Source organism: Anopheles stephensi, chromosome 2, assembly GCF_013141755.1.
Source record: "Anopheles stephensi strain Indian chromosome 2, UCI_ANSTEP_V1.0, whole genome shotgun sequence".
NCBI classification, from domain to species: Eukaryota; Metazoa; Arthropoda; class Insecta; order Diptera; family Culicidae; genus Anopheles; species Anopheles stephensi.
The window spans coordinates 6,337,502-6,352,500 of record NC_050202.1 but is presented as its reverse complement, the minus strand read 5'-3'; the positions used below and the strand labels follow the sequence as shown (position 1 = coordinate 6,352,500).

Sequence of the window (14,999 nt, the reverse complement as noted above, 5' to 3'; positions counted from 1 at the left end):
TTTCCAACCCATTCGCAGCCGGAACTTCCGCTTACACCGATATGCTTTCGATGCCTGCCAGAAGTTAAGGGCTTGAGGAGGGCGAGTTCTCGGGCGGTTGGATTAAATTGCACTTTGATGACTTTGTTGGATGGATAGCGCCCTTAGAAAGGGTTAAGTTTTCCGGTTCCGTTTTCCAGTCTCATGTCTCATGGTTATGGTTTAATCGGTTTGATGGACCACACAAACACACACTCTAAGAGGTCGGCCGAGCAGAGTGTAAGTATCAGACTCAAACTTCAGAGATAGGACTCAAACAAATTACGGTTGCAAAAAGGATACAATAATATTGGTCTGGCTGGCTCTCGAGAGGCCGTCTCCGTTTTGGGTTGTAATAATCCAACACCGGGGCCATGTGTGGAGGTTGCGAGCGCCGTCGCCAGCGTTTGGCGAATGGAATGGGCGATGAAATAATGAAGTAGCCGTGGAGCCTAGGGTTAGGGTTAAGGAAAAAGTAGGTCAATCGCCATCCATCACTGTTTAATCGGTTGATTCTTAAGCGGGTGATCTGGCTGACGATCCTTTGGCAGCCGAGCAATAGGGGAGAAAATTTATTGACGTTAATAAATGACTCTGTGCCGGTTTATTTGTTGCTGCCAAGTGAGTGCGAGTCATTTAGCCCCCGCTTAGTGATGGAGTGTGACTGTTCGGTCATGCTTGTAGGCCGGCTATTAAACCGAGACAAACAAAGAGTCGGGCCTGTTTTGGGACCCGGATGGTGTGGGTTGGACGGATGGAGTGACTAGGATGCTTTCGTGTTCGACTCATTGATATCATTAGCACGATAGTATGTTTATAGCAAGGCAGATATAAATAATATAAGTAATTCGGTTACTACAAACAGTAATAGAACAAGAGGAAAAGGCTGAAATAGAAATAGGTAAGCTGTGTGAGAATAGAAATACAAAGTAAAACTCTCCGGTTTATTTTGAAGACGTTTGGGACATTGTGCGGTGTTCAATTTATAGCTAAGTTGATAAAAATAAAGTTACTAAATTGGGGAAACTATAAATATAAATAGAAAAGGCTAAAAACGAGAAAGGATTCCAGGCACTACTAACAAAGAGGTAAAATAAATGTTCCGTGGTACGGCTGATAACTTCCTCCTATAGATATGTTTTTATGGAAGAAATATTTATAGCAAAAAATGTTAATAGATAGTACATTTATAGCAGATCAGAATTATTAGTAGATAGAAGCTACTAACTATAAATATAATAATCGACAGGCTTTGAATTGTTGTTTGAAAATAGAATTCTAATAGCAAATATTAAAAACGATTCTTAGCAAATAAAATCTCCCGGAAGAAAGCAAGACAGAATAATTATGGAAAATTAGTTCAAAAATAGTAAAACATCAATTGTAGCTCAGGATAATAAAAATTAAAAGGTTGTTTGATAGTCAGAAAATTTTATCGAAATTTAATTAAAAGAGCATGAAATTAATCCTGGACAAGCTAAGATACGAGTTATGGAATCTTCCCACTAGAAGATAAGTAATCCGAAGCAACCAAATAGCGTGCTATAAAAAAAACTGACCCATAAGGCTTCATGAATTCCTTTGTACGCTTCGGCACCTGCACTCAAATAAGTTTCCTGTTAATCCCTGCTCTCGTGAAAATGTAATTGACCTTTCTGGCAAAGTAAGCGCAAAAAAAGAGAGAAAGAATGAAAGGAAATAGCGTTCGTGAGCCCGGGCCGACAACATTCCTACCAATTTTCTGGATGCAACCAAACCACGCTATCCTCCGTGTCCTCCGTGTTCTTGTACGAAGCCCACCCAGAAACGCTCTTTCCCCAGGATGGGTGAGGACGGGAAAAAAGGGGAAGGAGCGAAGATGAAGCCGGGGAAGAGGCAAAAAAAAATTACCCGTTCGAGATCGTTTTGATAAATTCAACCCAATGAATAATTAATTCCCTGCCCGGGTAGCCTAACCATCGGGGTGTTTACCTGGGTTGTGCCGGGATGCTTGGGATCAATGGCGAAAATTTGGTTCAGTGCAGTCAGGGGTTTAATCCGGCTCGTTTTGCCAGTGCGGAAAATTGAAAGGATTCTATTTATTTGGTCCGCAAAAAAATTGGCAACTTTATTACCCTCACCACAGCACGAGCGGACGGCGATGGGCGTTAGGTCAAAAGGCTCAAGTACCAAGTGGCTCCAAGTGTTTGACGTTTGAAGTTTACAGACTCTTGCTTTTTTTTCGACTTAAATGGATAGCCCGCTAAGCATGATAGGGGTGCTGTATAAATAGGGGCATTGGGTATATGTTTGTATGTGGAGTTTTATGGAGCTGCAAAAAGTTCTTATGTCTTTAACACTTTACGATCTAGCTAGGAGTGGGCAGGATTATGGCGAAAGGTATTAAAAATCTATTTTGAACGAACCGGATCAAATGAAAAGCTTTACTCTTACAAAAAAAGCTCTTATAGACAGGCAAGCATATAGTATTATTTGCTCTTCAAGATCAAGTCCGATCTAAGCTTGAATTAGATCATTTAAAGATTATTATTGGCGTTCATTTTTGTTAAGTTAGTTAAATGTTATATTATTCGTACTTATTTTTTGCTTTGCTATAACAATTTGCTATAATAAATATAGCATATTTGAAAGGAGCCATAAAGTATCCATGAAACTTTAACTAAAATTATTATTTTTATCCGCTCTCATCTTTCTTTCAGGTGAAATAATCGACCCAGTTTACCGACTTTAAAGCGATTACCCAAGCTCCAGTGTTTCGCATTCCGTGTCGTCAGCGTTAACATATGGCGCTGCGTCCCCTGTACTCTGCTACCCTTTCATTTGTAGTCTTTGATCGGTGCTTGAGTGGTATTACACGCTTAATTTAGGGATCGATAAAGGTGACACTTTGCTAAGCTCTACATAAAATAAGTCATCTGCACGGTTCGGTAGCAAAACCTCCCTCTAACAGGATCCTGGACAAAGTACAGAACACGACCCACACACACACACGGACATTGTCGGCGAGAGTCGGCAGACGCGTTTGACACGAAACTGTTCCGAGATGCACGTGTTCGGCCAGCTCGTCACCAGCGAAGAGTACACCAACCAGTTGCAGTTGCAACCCCGAACCCCCCCCCGTCGAAGCTTGTGATGCATACGTGGATGCAAGTGATATAATTTACACATCACTAGGAACCAGTAGCACAGAACCGATTTGCCGACAAAACGGGGATGAACCATGAAAAGACAGATCTCTCTGTCTCTGGCTGGCTGGCTGGCTGGCGAGCATCGTCTTGCTCGCTTGCCATGGTGCCGGTGGTTCTGTGTAGCGCTATGTGCTTGATGTGTGTCTGCCGTTTGGCTAGGCTCGTCCCATCTCCCTTTTTAGCGTACCGTAGGCAGTATCGGTGCAGTCTACCGGCTGCTGCATCCACGGGCGTTCGGCGCTTCGTCAACATGGTCGGCATTAGGAGGCATCAGGATTCATGCACCGTGGATCATCCGACCAAGCGCATCCACGGGTCGATGCGAGCGAGGTGCAATAAAGGCATCGCCAGCCCCGAGCTCGTGGACCACTTTTCTAATGGAGATACATGCTAGGTGGTAAATAAATTGTAAATTTTATTTCATTTACCAGCCTCTGAGCTGAGATGAAAGTTTATTTAATTACTTTGCAACTCAATTTATTGCAGTCGGGCGGAGTTTTGCATCGGTCGGCGCACGGTGCAGCGCTGCACTTGATTGCATGCCACAAAAACAAAACGAGAGAAAATCATCGGCGGCGCACACAGTATGCTCTGGACATTGGGGCGAACATGGGTGGCATTGGGGTGTAGATTTTAGAATCATTCAGCACCGGGGCAAATATGGTTCGGAACTGTGTTTGTGTTTCAAATGCAGTCGCGGATGCGCTGAACTGAACGGGCATACAGATTCGGCTGGTTAGAGTGCAATTGGATGCATCTTTGTCACTAAGGGGGGGTTTTTTTTGGGGGGGGGGGGGGGGATGAACGTTATATGACCAGAATTGGGGATAGGTTGGCCCCGCTGAAAGGACACCCGGAATGAAGTATGAAGCGTTTCAATTAATCTATTTTATGGATTGATATACGGTGACTGAAGGGGTACTGTTTTGGGTAGCTTACAGTTTTCTGTGGTTAGAGCCATTGGATTCGGGAGGACTCTATGTTGAGGGTGCAGAAATTCTGCAGACAGAAATTAATTAAAAGCGTTATTGACGACGCTTTTCTTCAACTTCTCCCAACATTATTTGTGCTCTATTATTTAACGCTACGAAGCTTCAAAATAATTTATTTGTTTCAGAAATTGCATCATCATCACCGTTACTTGTTCCCTTTACCATCTTCTCTCTTTACACAGCTGCTCAAAATACGCACGTAAAAGACCTAGACAGAGCAAGATTTTCAACGTTTAGTCTTGCTAGGGAGCAGTTGGCGTACAAACAGGAGAACACACGTTCGTGAAGCGAAGATTTGCCAATTGTCGTTCGAAAATTGTTCAAATAGGAAATAATAACATATTTTTAAGCTGCTCATACATTCGTGGAATTATCACCAAATCAATTGTATGAGGTCCTTGTAAAGTACGCTAATCACTAGGATCTATCGATAATATCCTACTAATTTTCGTGTATGACCTGCTGATATCTGCTCCAACAACCCTCGATACCACTCATGGTGTAACGCCGTCGGCTGGTACTTCTTCATCCCGGCCGTTCTGGCAAACGCATCATCATTCCATCTCAATTTGGACCTACCACGCCATCTCTGTTCGTGTGAAAGGCCTAAAAGGACTTTACGTGCTGGGTCGTCCGGTGTCATACGCATGACATGACCAGCCCAATGGAGCCTGGTGGGTCTAATTTGCCGCAATGCTCGCAAAGCTCGTCCTTGTAGCGGGTTCTCCATAATCTTGAAAGCTAACATGTTCCCTGAAATGGGAACTGTAATATTGATTGCATACTTTCGGGCTGCAGCGGACTCTTTCTTTGAAATATGGCAGTTTATATTTATATTTAGTAGGACACCAGGGGCGGTCCGGTGGCCGAGGCGAAAACGGTGCCGGTCTTCACACGGCAGGACCGGGGTTCAAATCCCATCCCGACCGCCTCCCCGTACGCAGGGCTGACTACTTTGCTACGGGTAAAATCAAGTCACAGAAAGCCAGAAATGGCAGGCCGAGACCTTTCGAGGTTGTAGTGCCAAGGAAGAAGAAGAAGGACACCAGAAAATGACAAACGAAAAACAAAAAAACAATGCTTGTCAGAGTTTAAACAATTTTGTTAAGGTTGGTTTCCCTCTACAATCCATCTTCAACGAATACTGACTCGCTGATTGCACACATTCAGGCGGTTTGGAAAAGCGTTTTGAAGCCTAGGCTGATTTTTTGTCTTGAAACAAGTCAAAGCTAAAGAATGAAGTTCTTTTTCTCCAGGAAAAGGGCTAATGCTTTGAGCTAGTAAGCAAAACACAATCTTTGAGCCCAGTATAAAGTCAGAGAATAGTTAGATTGTTTCATAGTTTTATTTTAACATTCATGGAAACTTCCTCACAATCCCAATCTGCTCTCTGCTACTTTAACGAACAGTAGTAGAGGAAGGAGTGGTAGTTGTCGGGGGTGTAGTGGTAGTAGTCGGGGGTGTAGTGGTAGTAGTCGGAGGTGTAGTGGTAGTAGTCGGGGGTGTAGTGGTGGTAGTAGGGGGTGTAGTGGTAGTAGTAGGGGGTGTAGTGGTGGTAGTAGGGGGTGTAGTGGTAGTAGTCGGGTTGCAAGTCGAGGTGGTAGTCGTAGCCGTTACAGTGGTCGTAGTCTTCGGGCGCTTGGTCTTATTCTTACCATGCCCTCCATGATGATGTCCATGCTTGTTACCTTTGCGGTCCGGCGACCGGTTCTTATCTTTCTTGCGGTGGGCATCAGCCACATTCTGTAAATAGATAGCATTTTTTTTATAGATAAAACTCTCACCTTCCCATCACACGCCACTTACCACAAGCAGAATGATGACTGCAAAAATAAGGAAAATGTAAGTCAATTTCATGGTGTATGCTTTGTCGGAAGTGTAGCAACCGTACTGAATTTTGCTCTCTTGAGATGGTGGTTTTTATACAGATTGTTTCGGTAGGGATTTGCCGAGCCGAACACGTATCTGGCTTTAGTTCGCGCGTCATTTGATCGAAAAAGACAGTCGGTAAATAACCGATTGGTGTCTAGGTAAACAGCAACTGGATAGGGCGCACCATTTGCAACAATCATTCGCCAAAAGAACTTTGAATGCTCTTGTTTGAGCAAGTGGTACAATATTTCCTGATGCCGTTACCTTTAGGTTCCAGCAAATGTTTGTTCTGCTGGTTCAGAGACCCGGGTAACTATCCGTTAGGTTTGATAGTATGCGAACATTTCACAACATTATCGGTAGATAGAAAGCAGTCGCGAGGAGCTGAATGAAGAAGAAGAGACGATCCTGGACATGGTCAACATGAACGGATGACGGTGTTCGCGACTCCAATCTTTGTAGTGAACTGCAAGCATCTGCCGGCATCTGCCTTTTTCTAATCTAGCTGTGGGTATAAAGGAGTATCATCTGATCGCCAGTGCTTTGAAAATGCTGAAGACATACGATCCTTGAACAATTCAAGGAGGAATTCTAACGAATGATTCTTGAACGATCATGGGAAATTAACATATATGATATTCATTAGGCTCTTATCCACCGACTAAAGGCGCAGAGTACCTCTCAAAAGTTGGATTAGAACAGTAGTGCAACAATAAGGGAAGGAGGCCCAGTACTACGTTAGCTGTGATCCAACGAGTACATCAAACACATATCAACTATGCACATATATGCTCCAAAAAGCAATTCACCACTTCCAAATTCACCTCAACGCGTAAAGCGGTTGGATCAGGTTTACACCTGTCATTCGACGGGGTTTGTTCTTTCAAACTTGCCATAAACGTATCTGTCTTCGGCTGAAGGTTTGGTCTATATAAATCCATTTTATACTATATTGCTATTTTATGAATCGGTTCTTCATCGCATCTCATCTCAACGGATTCTTAAGCCGATAGTCCTCCTTTGCAGCGACTGGCACCAGTGAGGTATACCGAGCTGGTAAGATTTCTCCAAAGGCCCTTTATTCAGCCCTGTACGCTTCTTTGGCGCTGCTTAAGCCAAGGGTAGCGTTGAAAAAACGTGAAAAATCCCTCCCGTTTTGCTCTACAAACCAAGTTAAGGGGTCTATGTATGCATGTGAACTTTTTGAAAGTCGTATAGAGAAGAAGAGGTGACAGCAAAGTAAATGACTTAGCCTACTGAGGCACGTCAGTAGAACACGAGACGAAGAGTGAATATGTTTCGATGTTACTCCAGAAAGGCTTATTAAAAGAAAGTAATTTTAGTCAAATGCTATATGGCGTGAAGATTTCGGAAGCTTCAATTTTTACTACGGTTCATAGTTTCTATCCTTGACGAAGAAAGATTTCCAACATTTTTTTACCTGCGTTGACCATTGTGCCCCCAAGTTTTTCAACTTGTTGTCGAACATTCAGTCCTCCGGGTTTTTGTTCGCCAAGAATTTGTCCTCCCTGACCTTGCACTTCACGGTTCGTTCCTCCAGGTTTTTGTGCTCCTCGAGTTTGTCCTCCCTGATTTTGCCCTCCACGATTTTGGCCTCCACTATTCTGTCCCCCTCGGGCTTGTCCTCCCTGATTTTGCCCTCCACGATTCTGTCCTCCACGATTCAGTCCCCCTCGGGCTTGTCCTCCCTGATTTTGCCCTCCCTGATTTTGCCCTCCACGGTTCTGTCCTCCACGATTCTGTCTTCCACTATTCTGTCCCCCGCCCTTAGAACCACCTGACCGGTTTTCCGAGCGATTACTGTTTCCCTTGCTATGTGCGTCGACCACGTTCTGAAAGTGAATAGAATTTTTAAGGTGTAAATTGTACCTCGTCAAACACACTTCGTTCATCAAATTTTACCACAAGCAGAATGATTGCTGCCAAAACGAGGAAAATGTAAGTCAACTTCATGGCGTCCGCTTTGACGGAATTCAAGCAACTGAGATGATCTTCTCTTTCTTGAGGTGGTGGTTTTTATACAGGTTGTACAGGTAAGAATTTGACATTGAAATGCAGATACGATTTTGCGATTTTTCGCGAATGTCTTGTTAGATCTAGAAGACAAACATTAAATAGCCGACCGGCGTTTGGATAAACAGAAATGGGGCGAAAACCGCATCGATTATCAACGATCCCTTGCCGGAAGAACTCATGAGTTGCGGTAGCGTTCTGAAGCAGACGAATAATGGCACGGAAATAGTCTTGTTTGAGTAAGTGGTATTTTGTTTCCTACATCTCACTTTTTCTTCTGGTAAAATGAGGTCTAACACATTCACAGACTTAAATATCTACTTAACGAGCTTTTATTCAGCATACAAGCGTCGATGCTTTTAAACAGCATTTAAACAGCGTAGGTTTGTCGTACATTAAACTACAGGAACTTCTCCGCATATCTGTTACTTTACTTATGGAGTGCTCAGAAAGGTCAACATCAAATGGGATGATTCTATTGGTACAGTTTAAGTAAATTTAATATTAATAGCAAATAGTTTTGTGATATGCAGTAATTTTCTTTAATTTAAATGAGTTTCGATACAGAACCTGCTTCATCCTAGGTTCTTGAACTTGAACGTAAGGCTACGGACAGCTACACAAACCGTTAATAAATGTTCGATTTTCCCTAAATTTTGCACACAAATCGTTCATTTGGCATTGTACAATATTTACTCAAGTGAAAACAAACGTGTTTGAGCTACAGTGCTGAACCAAAATCAGTACAGGTAAAGAATTCCTCGAGTAGAAAATCATGACTGTAAATCAGCAGTAAGGCAGCTTCAGAGCTGTCGTTGCGGAATTGTCGATAAAAAAAATCGTAAGTACTGTAGCTATATAACAAACATTTATTTTACTCCATTTTTACAAGCTCTTCAACTAAACCGTAACGGGTAGTACATCGCCTTGCGAAAACACGAATCAGTTCGGTACTACTACCATTTACCCAACGGTGGGACCAGTGGAGGCGGTAGTTGGAGTCGTTGGGGTGCTAGCTGTCGTGGACGAGGCCGTAGTCGATGTCGTGGTCGTCGAGCGACGCTTATGGTGATTCTTTTCACCCGACAGGTTCTTGTTGCGGTTCTTGCTTCCCTTGCGGTGTGCATCAGTAACACTCTGTAAAAGGAAATTTGGGATTGGTTTTAGTATCAAAACTTACACTGGTTGTTTAGGGAATTATTACCACAAGCAGCAGGACTGCGACGACGATGAGGAAAATGTAAGTAAAATTCATGATTGTTTTGTTTTGCTTTCAGTACTGTACCAGCGGAACTGAATGTCAGGCTTGCAGTGGGTACCGACTTTATACCGGGGCCTACTCGAACAAGATTTGACATTGAGACGCACATATGGTTTCAGTTCCGTGTCGGTTAAAGAAAAAGACGGTTGGCAAACAGAGGATGGTGCCGTATCTGGATGAGCACAAGTGCACCGCTGTGCGAATTGAGAATTTCTTCGAAACAAAGCATTCACACTTTCGACTAAGAGCTATGAGAGGTCTGGGTGGAAATGGAAAAGAGCTGATTATTGAAATAATAATCTATATCGTGAGGAAAGCTTCTTGACCTTCTTGAGCTTCTTGAAAGAAAGGAAAGTAGGCATACGTTACGCGTTCAAATCGGCAGTGCCAATGTCACTCAAACATCTGTGTTTGTCTAGCAAGCAAGCCATGAGCTATCAAGTAGTATGTGTTGTGATAGTATAACTTCCAGGCGCAAGCGAGATAGATTTCATCCTCACGTTCATTATGGTTAATTTAATCATTTTGTTTAAAAATCTTTGTTGATGATTTATTTAAAATTAATTCGTCTCGTACCCCATGAGACAGTTCTAACCACATGGCCTTCACGGCAGGAAGCAGTCCACAGTATTTGTTTCAACAATTCAATCGATTCACTTTCACCACTCGCCTGTTTGGCTTTGATATTGAACCGATTTCTCCAGCAGAACGTTTCCATACCACCCAAAAGTGGAAGTGGATCCCCGAAACCAGTGCTTCCGGCCATGACCGGTACTGCACCGTGTTTTTTTCTTCTTACTTGCCCCTTCTCAACCGATTCTGCTTTGATATTTCCTCCACGGCTATCGGATCGAGAAACATAAGCAAACAATCCCAACACACAGCGAAAGGAAAATTTATTTCCTTCCCAAAAGAATCCCTCCTCCCCCCGTCCAGTGTCTCGTGTTTTTCACCGGGATGACTCAAAGCGACGTAATTTAAGAATTTGAGACGACGATTTTGTGTATTTGTGCCTCTCCTCCACATTCTAAACGCTGCCGAGACGAGTGACGCCCGTGAAATTCAATATATATATTTTCCTCCGGTGTGTGTTTTGGTCCCGGCAGCGAAACCGTTTCACGCAACGCAAGACAACATTGCTTACGCCGCCGAAGGGCGGCACGGAAACGAGTTTTGCCTTTCCCATTTTCCCAGCCAAACCCGAATCTTAACCCGACACAATTCTGCTGCTCCTTGCCGAATAACATGGACTGCTGTCTACAGGCGCGCACGGGAGCTCATTTTTGGTTTTGGTTTGAAATATTTATGATGGTACACATTTCTAAAATTCACGTCCCCAACAAACAGCCCGCCCAACCTGTGGTGGAAGCTCCAGCAGCCGAAGTCAGAATGCCGAGTCAGAGTTGTCTTGGCAGCAGGAAAGAATGTTTACTTATTCGTAATAAAAATATGAAAAATAGAAACAAACCGTAGGAAGCATTTTTTTTCCCTGGAATGCACGTACCCGGTGTACAGATTTGGGAAAACGGCCCCAGAAACCCGGAAGGCCGGAAGATGAGCGGGTTCCGACACTCGTGCGGGTGGCCATCATCGTGTCCGGTGGTGGAAAAAAAGGGAAAACAATTTCAGAATTCCGGTTCCTACCGGTACTGGGTTAAAATTGTGCCTTAGCTAGCTGGCTGTCCCTTTTACGTGGGGACTGAGGTACCCTCGGCTGGACACGAGGGCAATTTCTGCGCGAAAAATCACACTAGCAGCTCTTGTGGACCATACACGGTGAAAATATCTAGTCTCGTCCCTAACAGGTAGGCAAAGCTAGAACATGCCACGGGAAGGGGGGGCACTGAAGGGATAGAAAAAGGAGGGCTAAAAGAAAGACATCTTGTAGCCCAAATGCCAAAGTGGGTGGGTGGTGATGGGGCTTGGGTGGTGAATAGGGGGATGAATAATGGGTGAGGAAAACTTGTTGCTGAGAAAAGAGTTTTCCCAAGCATCTGGATTGGTAGCATCGCGAAGCGCATTGGAAGGAATGCATGCTCCGGAAGGTGACCGGCCGTAGTAGTAGTGGTGGTAGTGATGAGGTGCAACTATACCCACCCTATCTCACTCCCCGTTAATGGCAAAAGAAAAACCCGGAGCTGGTGGAAAGAAAAATGAAGACAGGAAAATGAAAAATGCATGAATACGAAATGTTCTACATTTCACAGGGGCCGGGGTTGGGTAAATAGCGCGGGAATAGGAAGGAGGGGCGATGCGAGGAATCTTACCGGTAATAGCGTAAAGAAAGTGAAGGAAGTGAACGAACAAGGCTAGGAAGGAAATGCGGGTGCAAAATGGTTTTGCCGGCTCTCCTACGCACGGTAGATTACTTTCGCCCGCCGTTTCACTTGCCCTTTTTTTCCGCGCTTTCCTCTCTATGGATTGGAACGGAGCATTCCAGCAGGAGCAGGGAAAAACTATGGGCAGAAGGGTGGGAGACTAGGAACGGATGGGGTTTCACACTGATTTTAATATTTTATTAACTTTACTTTATGCCGCTTCATTCTAAATTTGAGTCAAAAGCTGCATGTTATGCAGATTGCATACCATCAGGCGGGAAGGTAGAGGCCAGCAGCAGGGGCGGCAACCGTAGCTAACAATGCACTTGACTTTTGCACTGCGCTTTGTCGTATTGGTGAAAAGAAAACGGACAAGCAGAACCGGAGCTTAACCATGACACAATACATGACTCGCTGGTGGGTAGCCCACGAACACGAAGATGGCGACGTGAGGGCAAACCCCGTAAGTGGATCCCGTTGAGACAGCGGCAGCAGCAGTGCAGCGTTGATTGCGGCAGTACGCGGGTGGCCAGATTGCACAAAATCCCTTAATGCCCTCCGTTTCGCCGGTAGCTCCAGCGTTTTGATCAGGTGTCTGTCGATTGTGTGCCATTGTCTGTGTGTTGCTTCCTTCTTCGAGACACAAGTTCGGTGTCAAAATGTGGGCAACGGAAATAGATTTTGCGGAATGCTTCGCGCTAACGTAATTTCTGCCCTAATGTACGAGGTTGTGATATGTTGTAGGGCGAGATTGTTGCATAGTTTATGGTCGTTATTGCATTGCAGGTACAATGAAGATGGTGGAAATAATGCATTGGACGAGGGGCCTATTTCTTATGAATGGTGGTTAACAAGAGCCTGAAAGTATGCAATCGCCAATAAACCAATATCTGGATTGGCTGTTTGAATGTCCAGCTTTCAGAAATCGTGTAGATAAAGAAACTGGCTTAAGTCATTTAAAATTTCCACCAAGGATTTCCGGCATAAGAAATGCTTTTAGGAGGTCTTTGCTTTAGCCGTTCCATCTCCTCGATAAAAGGCCTCTTAGCTTCAACCTCTGCCAACCACAACATACTCTACGCTGATGTTTCTTGATCAACTACTTAAGACTGCCGAAAGGTACTCCAAGGCTTCCCGGTGTGAGAAACAGACTTAACATCTTTGTGCCAGAAGGTATGGTATTGGACCTTGCCTTCTTAGTAAATACCTGCTGTCAAAATAGTATCATCCTCCACACTGAGCCTTTCGCTGAGACATAGACCGGTTATTTATACAGATTCTGCATGACAACTCCAGATTTTATTAAATCAGAATCCGCTTGCTTACGACTTAATGTTAGTGCTAGTGGCACCAACACTAACAGCTAGGTTGCAGCGTCTAATCTTCCTCAGATGAGTCATCCGGTGTAGTTGCGGTAGTGGGAGTAGTAGCAGTGGTGGGAGTAGTAGCAGTGGTGGGAGTGGTAGCAGTGGTGGGAGTAGTAGCAGTGGTGGGAGTTGTAGTGCTGCGGGTCGTTGTGCGTCGGGTGGTGGTACTGCGTCTAGTAGTGCGTCTGGTTGTCCTTTCGTTAGAATCATCTTCGTTAGAATCGTCGGCATGAGCCACACTCTGTAAGGGAACAGTATTTTTTTAGGTAAATCCAGCATTTTATATACTCTGATCAATCAATCATCTTACCACAATCACGAGGATCACCGCAACAAACAGGAAAAGGTAAGTAAGCTTCATGATGTCTGCTTTGCTAGAAGTGTTACCACTGAACTGAATTTCGATTTCTTGAGACGCCGTTTTTATACAGCTATCGATACAGATTAGGCAGATACACACACACACACAAAATGGTCTCGGTTCCGCATCAGTTAAACAACATGGCCCGTTTGGTAAACAGAGGGAAAAAATGGCATCCGCATAGGCACAAGTGCAACACGTCTAGACCACGTGAGGTCTGGATGAAATGTGTGTAGCGTAGGAGCGATAGCGTGCAAACAGAATTCGGTTCCAGTCATCTTCAAATCAGCGCTATTTAAACAATCTGTCTGTAGCAGCCAGAATGCTTACGATGACGCAGATTGTGAAGTTTGTTTTGGAAAACGTAATGGTGACATTGGAGTAATATGTGATTGACTTTCATGATCGTGTGTTGTGGCTACATCGGTCACAAAAGGCGAAGGCTTGAGACGAGAGTACATCCTATGAAGTTCTGAAGCGCCTAACAGTATGCAACTGTGCGTCTAATGCGAAGTTGTACAGCGTAAGTTAGGTTGCTGTGATCTCACCAACGGTCTCTGAAGCTATTAAGACTCTTCCGGCTCCGGTGGGCTGGTCACGTGATGAGAATGGCACCGGACGATCGTCGACGAGGTTTTCGGAATGGCTTTGAGATGGGCGACAGATCAAAAGTGAAGGACTATGTGCTGAACATGTCCTTGCGACCAACGAAACCTGCTGAAGATGAGGAAACCACTGACGACGCTAATGTCGAGTTAGAGAAGACAGGATTTTAGAAATGCATTAGATTCCTTCGGGGTATTTAAATGCAATTACAGGTATTAAATGAAACAGAATATCATATATGTTCTTGTTATTCCATTTTATTCAGCATCAGAATTGCGATCTGAGGCAGCAAACATTATTGGTTTATCCTGAAGATGTAGGGGTTGCAGTCGGAGCACCAGTCGACGATGCAGTTGAAGCAGTTGTGCTACTCTTGCTGTAATTTTCGTTAGATTCTCCAGAGCTCACACTTTCGTTGGAATCCTTCGGTGGACGATTTTTGCTTCCCCTGCGATGTGCGTCAGCGACATTCTGTGGAGAAATGAAAAGGCTTCGTTAGTACTAAACATACACTTTCGATTCTTGAGGTCCTACTACAATCAGGATGATTGCTGCAATGACGAAGAAAATATAGGTAAACTTCATGCTGACTGCTTGATCAGAACTGTACCGACTGAACTGGATGTCAGTGGCATTTTAGGGGAGGCTTTTATACTGGATAGCCGGATAACAGATACTTGTGCGACATTGAGACACATATGGTTAAAGATCTGCATGAGCTCACCAGGAAGCCAGTTAGCAAACAGTGGACCTGGCATCCGCATAAGCACAAGTGCACTATGTCTGGCTTCTAATGCTGGATGCTAGGTCTGTCGGTCTGGACGTCTGCAGACGTCTGGGAACATAGGACGTCTGTTCTTGTAGATTTCATAGAAGAACTTCATTTAGGTTACTCAGCGTTATTTGCATGCTAACTGAGCTCTCTCTCTAGAAGTGCAGCAGGCCAGTGATGTCTACATTGCATATAATATCCCTTGTTAAA

At 44.1% G+C, this 14,999-nt stretch overlaps 1 protein-coding gene across 1 annotated transcript; it reads right to left on the bottom strand.

The window, feature by feature from the left end:
- Positions 1-12,950: 12,950 nt before the first annotated feature.
- LOC118507400 (integumentary mucin C.1-like) lies at positions 12,951-13,506 on the bottom strand. The gene is made up of 2 exons (XM_036045857.1): positions 13,361-13,506; positions 12,951-13,291 (listed from the first exon to the last, which is right to left on the bottom strand). The coding sequence occupies exons 1-2, from the start codon at positions 13,409-13,411 to the stop codon at positions 13,061-13,063; spliced, it is 282 nt and encodes a 93-aa protein (XP_035901750.1). The 5' UTR covers positions 13,412-13,506; the 3' UTR covers positions 12,951-13,060.
- Between the last annotated feature and the right edge of the window lie 1,493 nt (positions 13,507-14,999).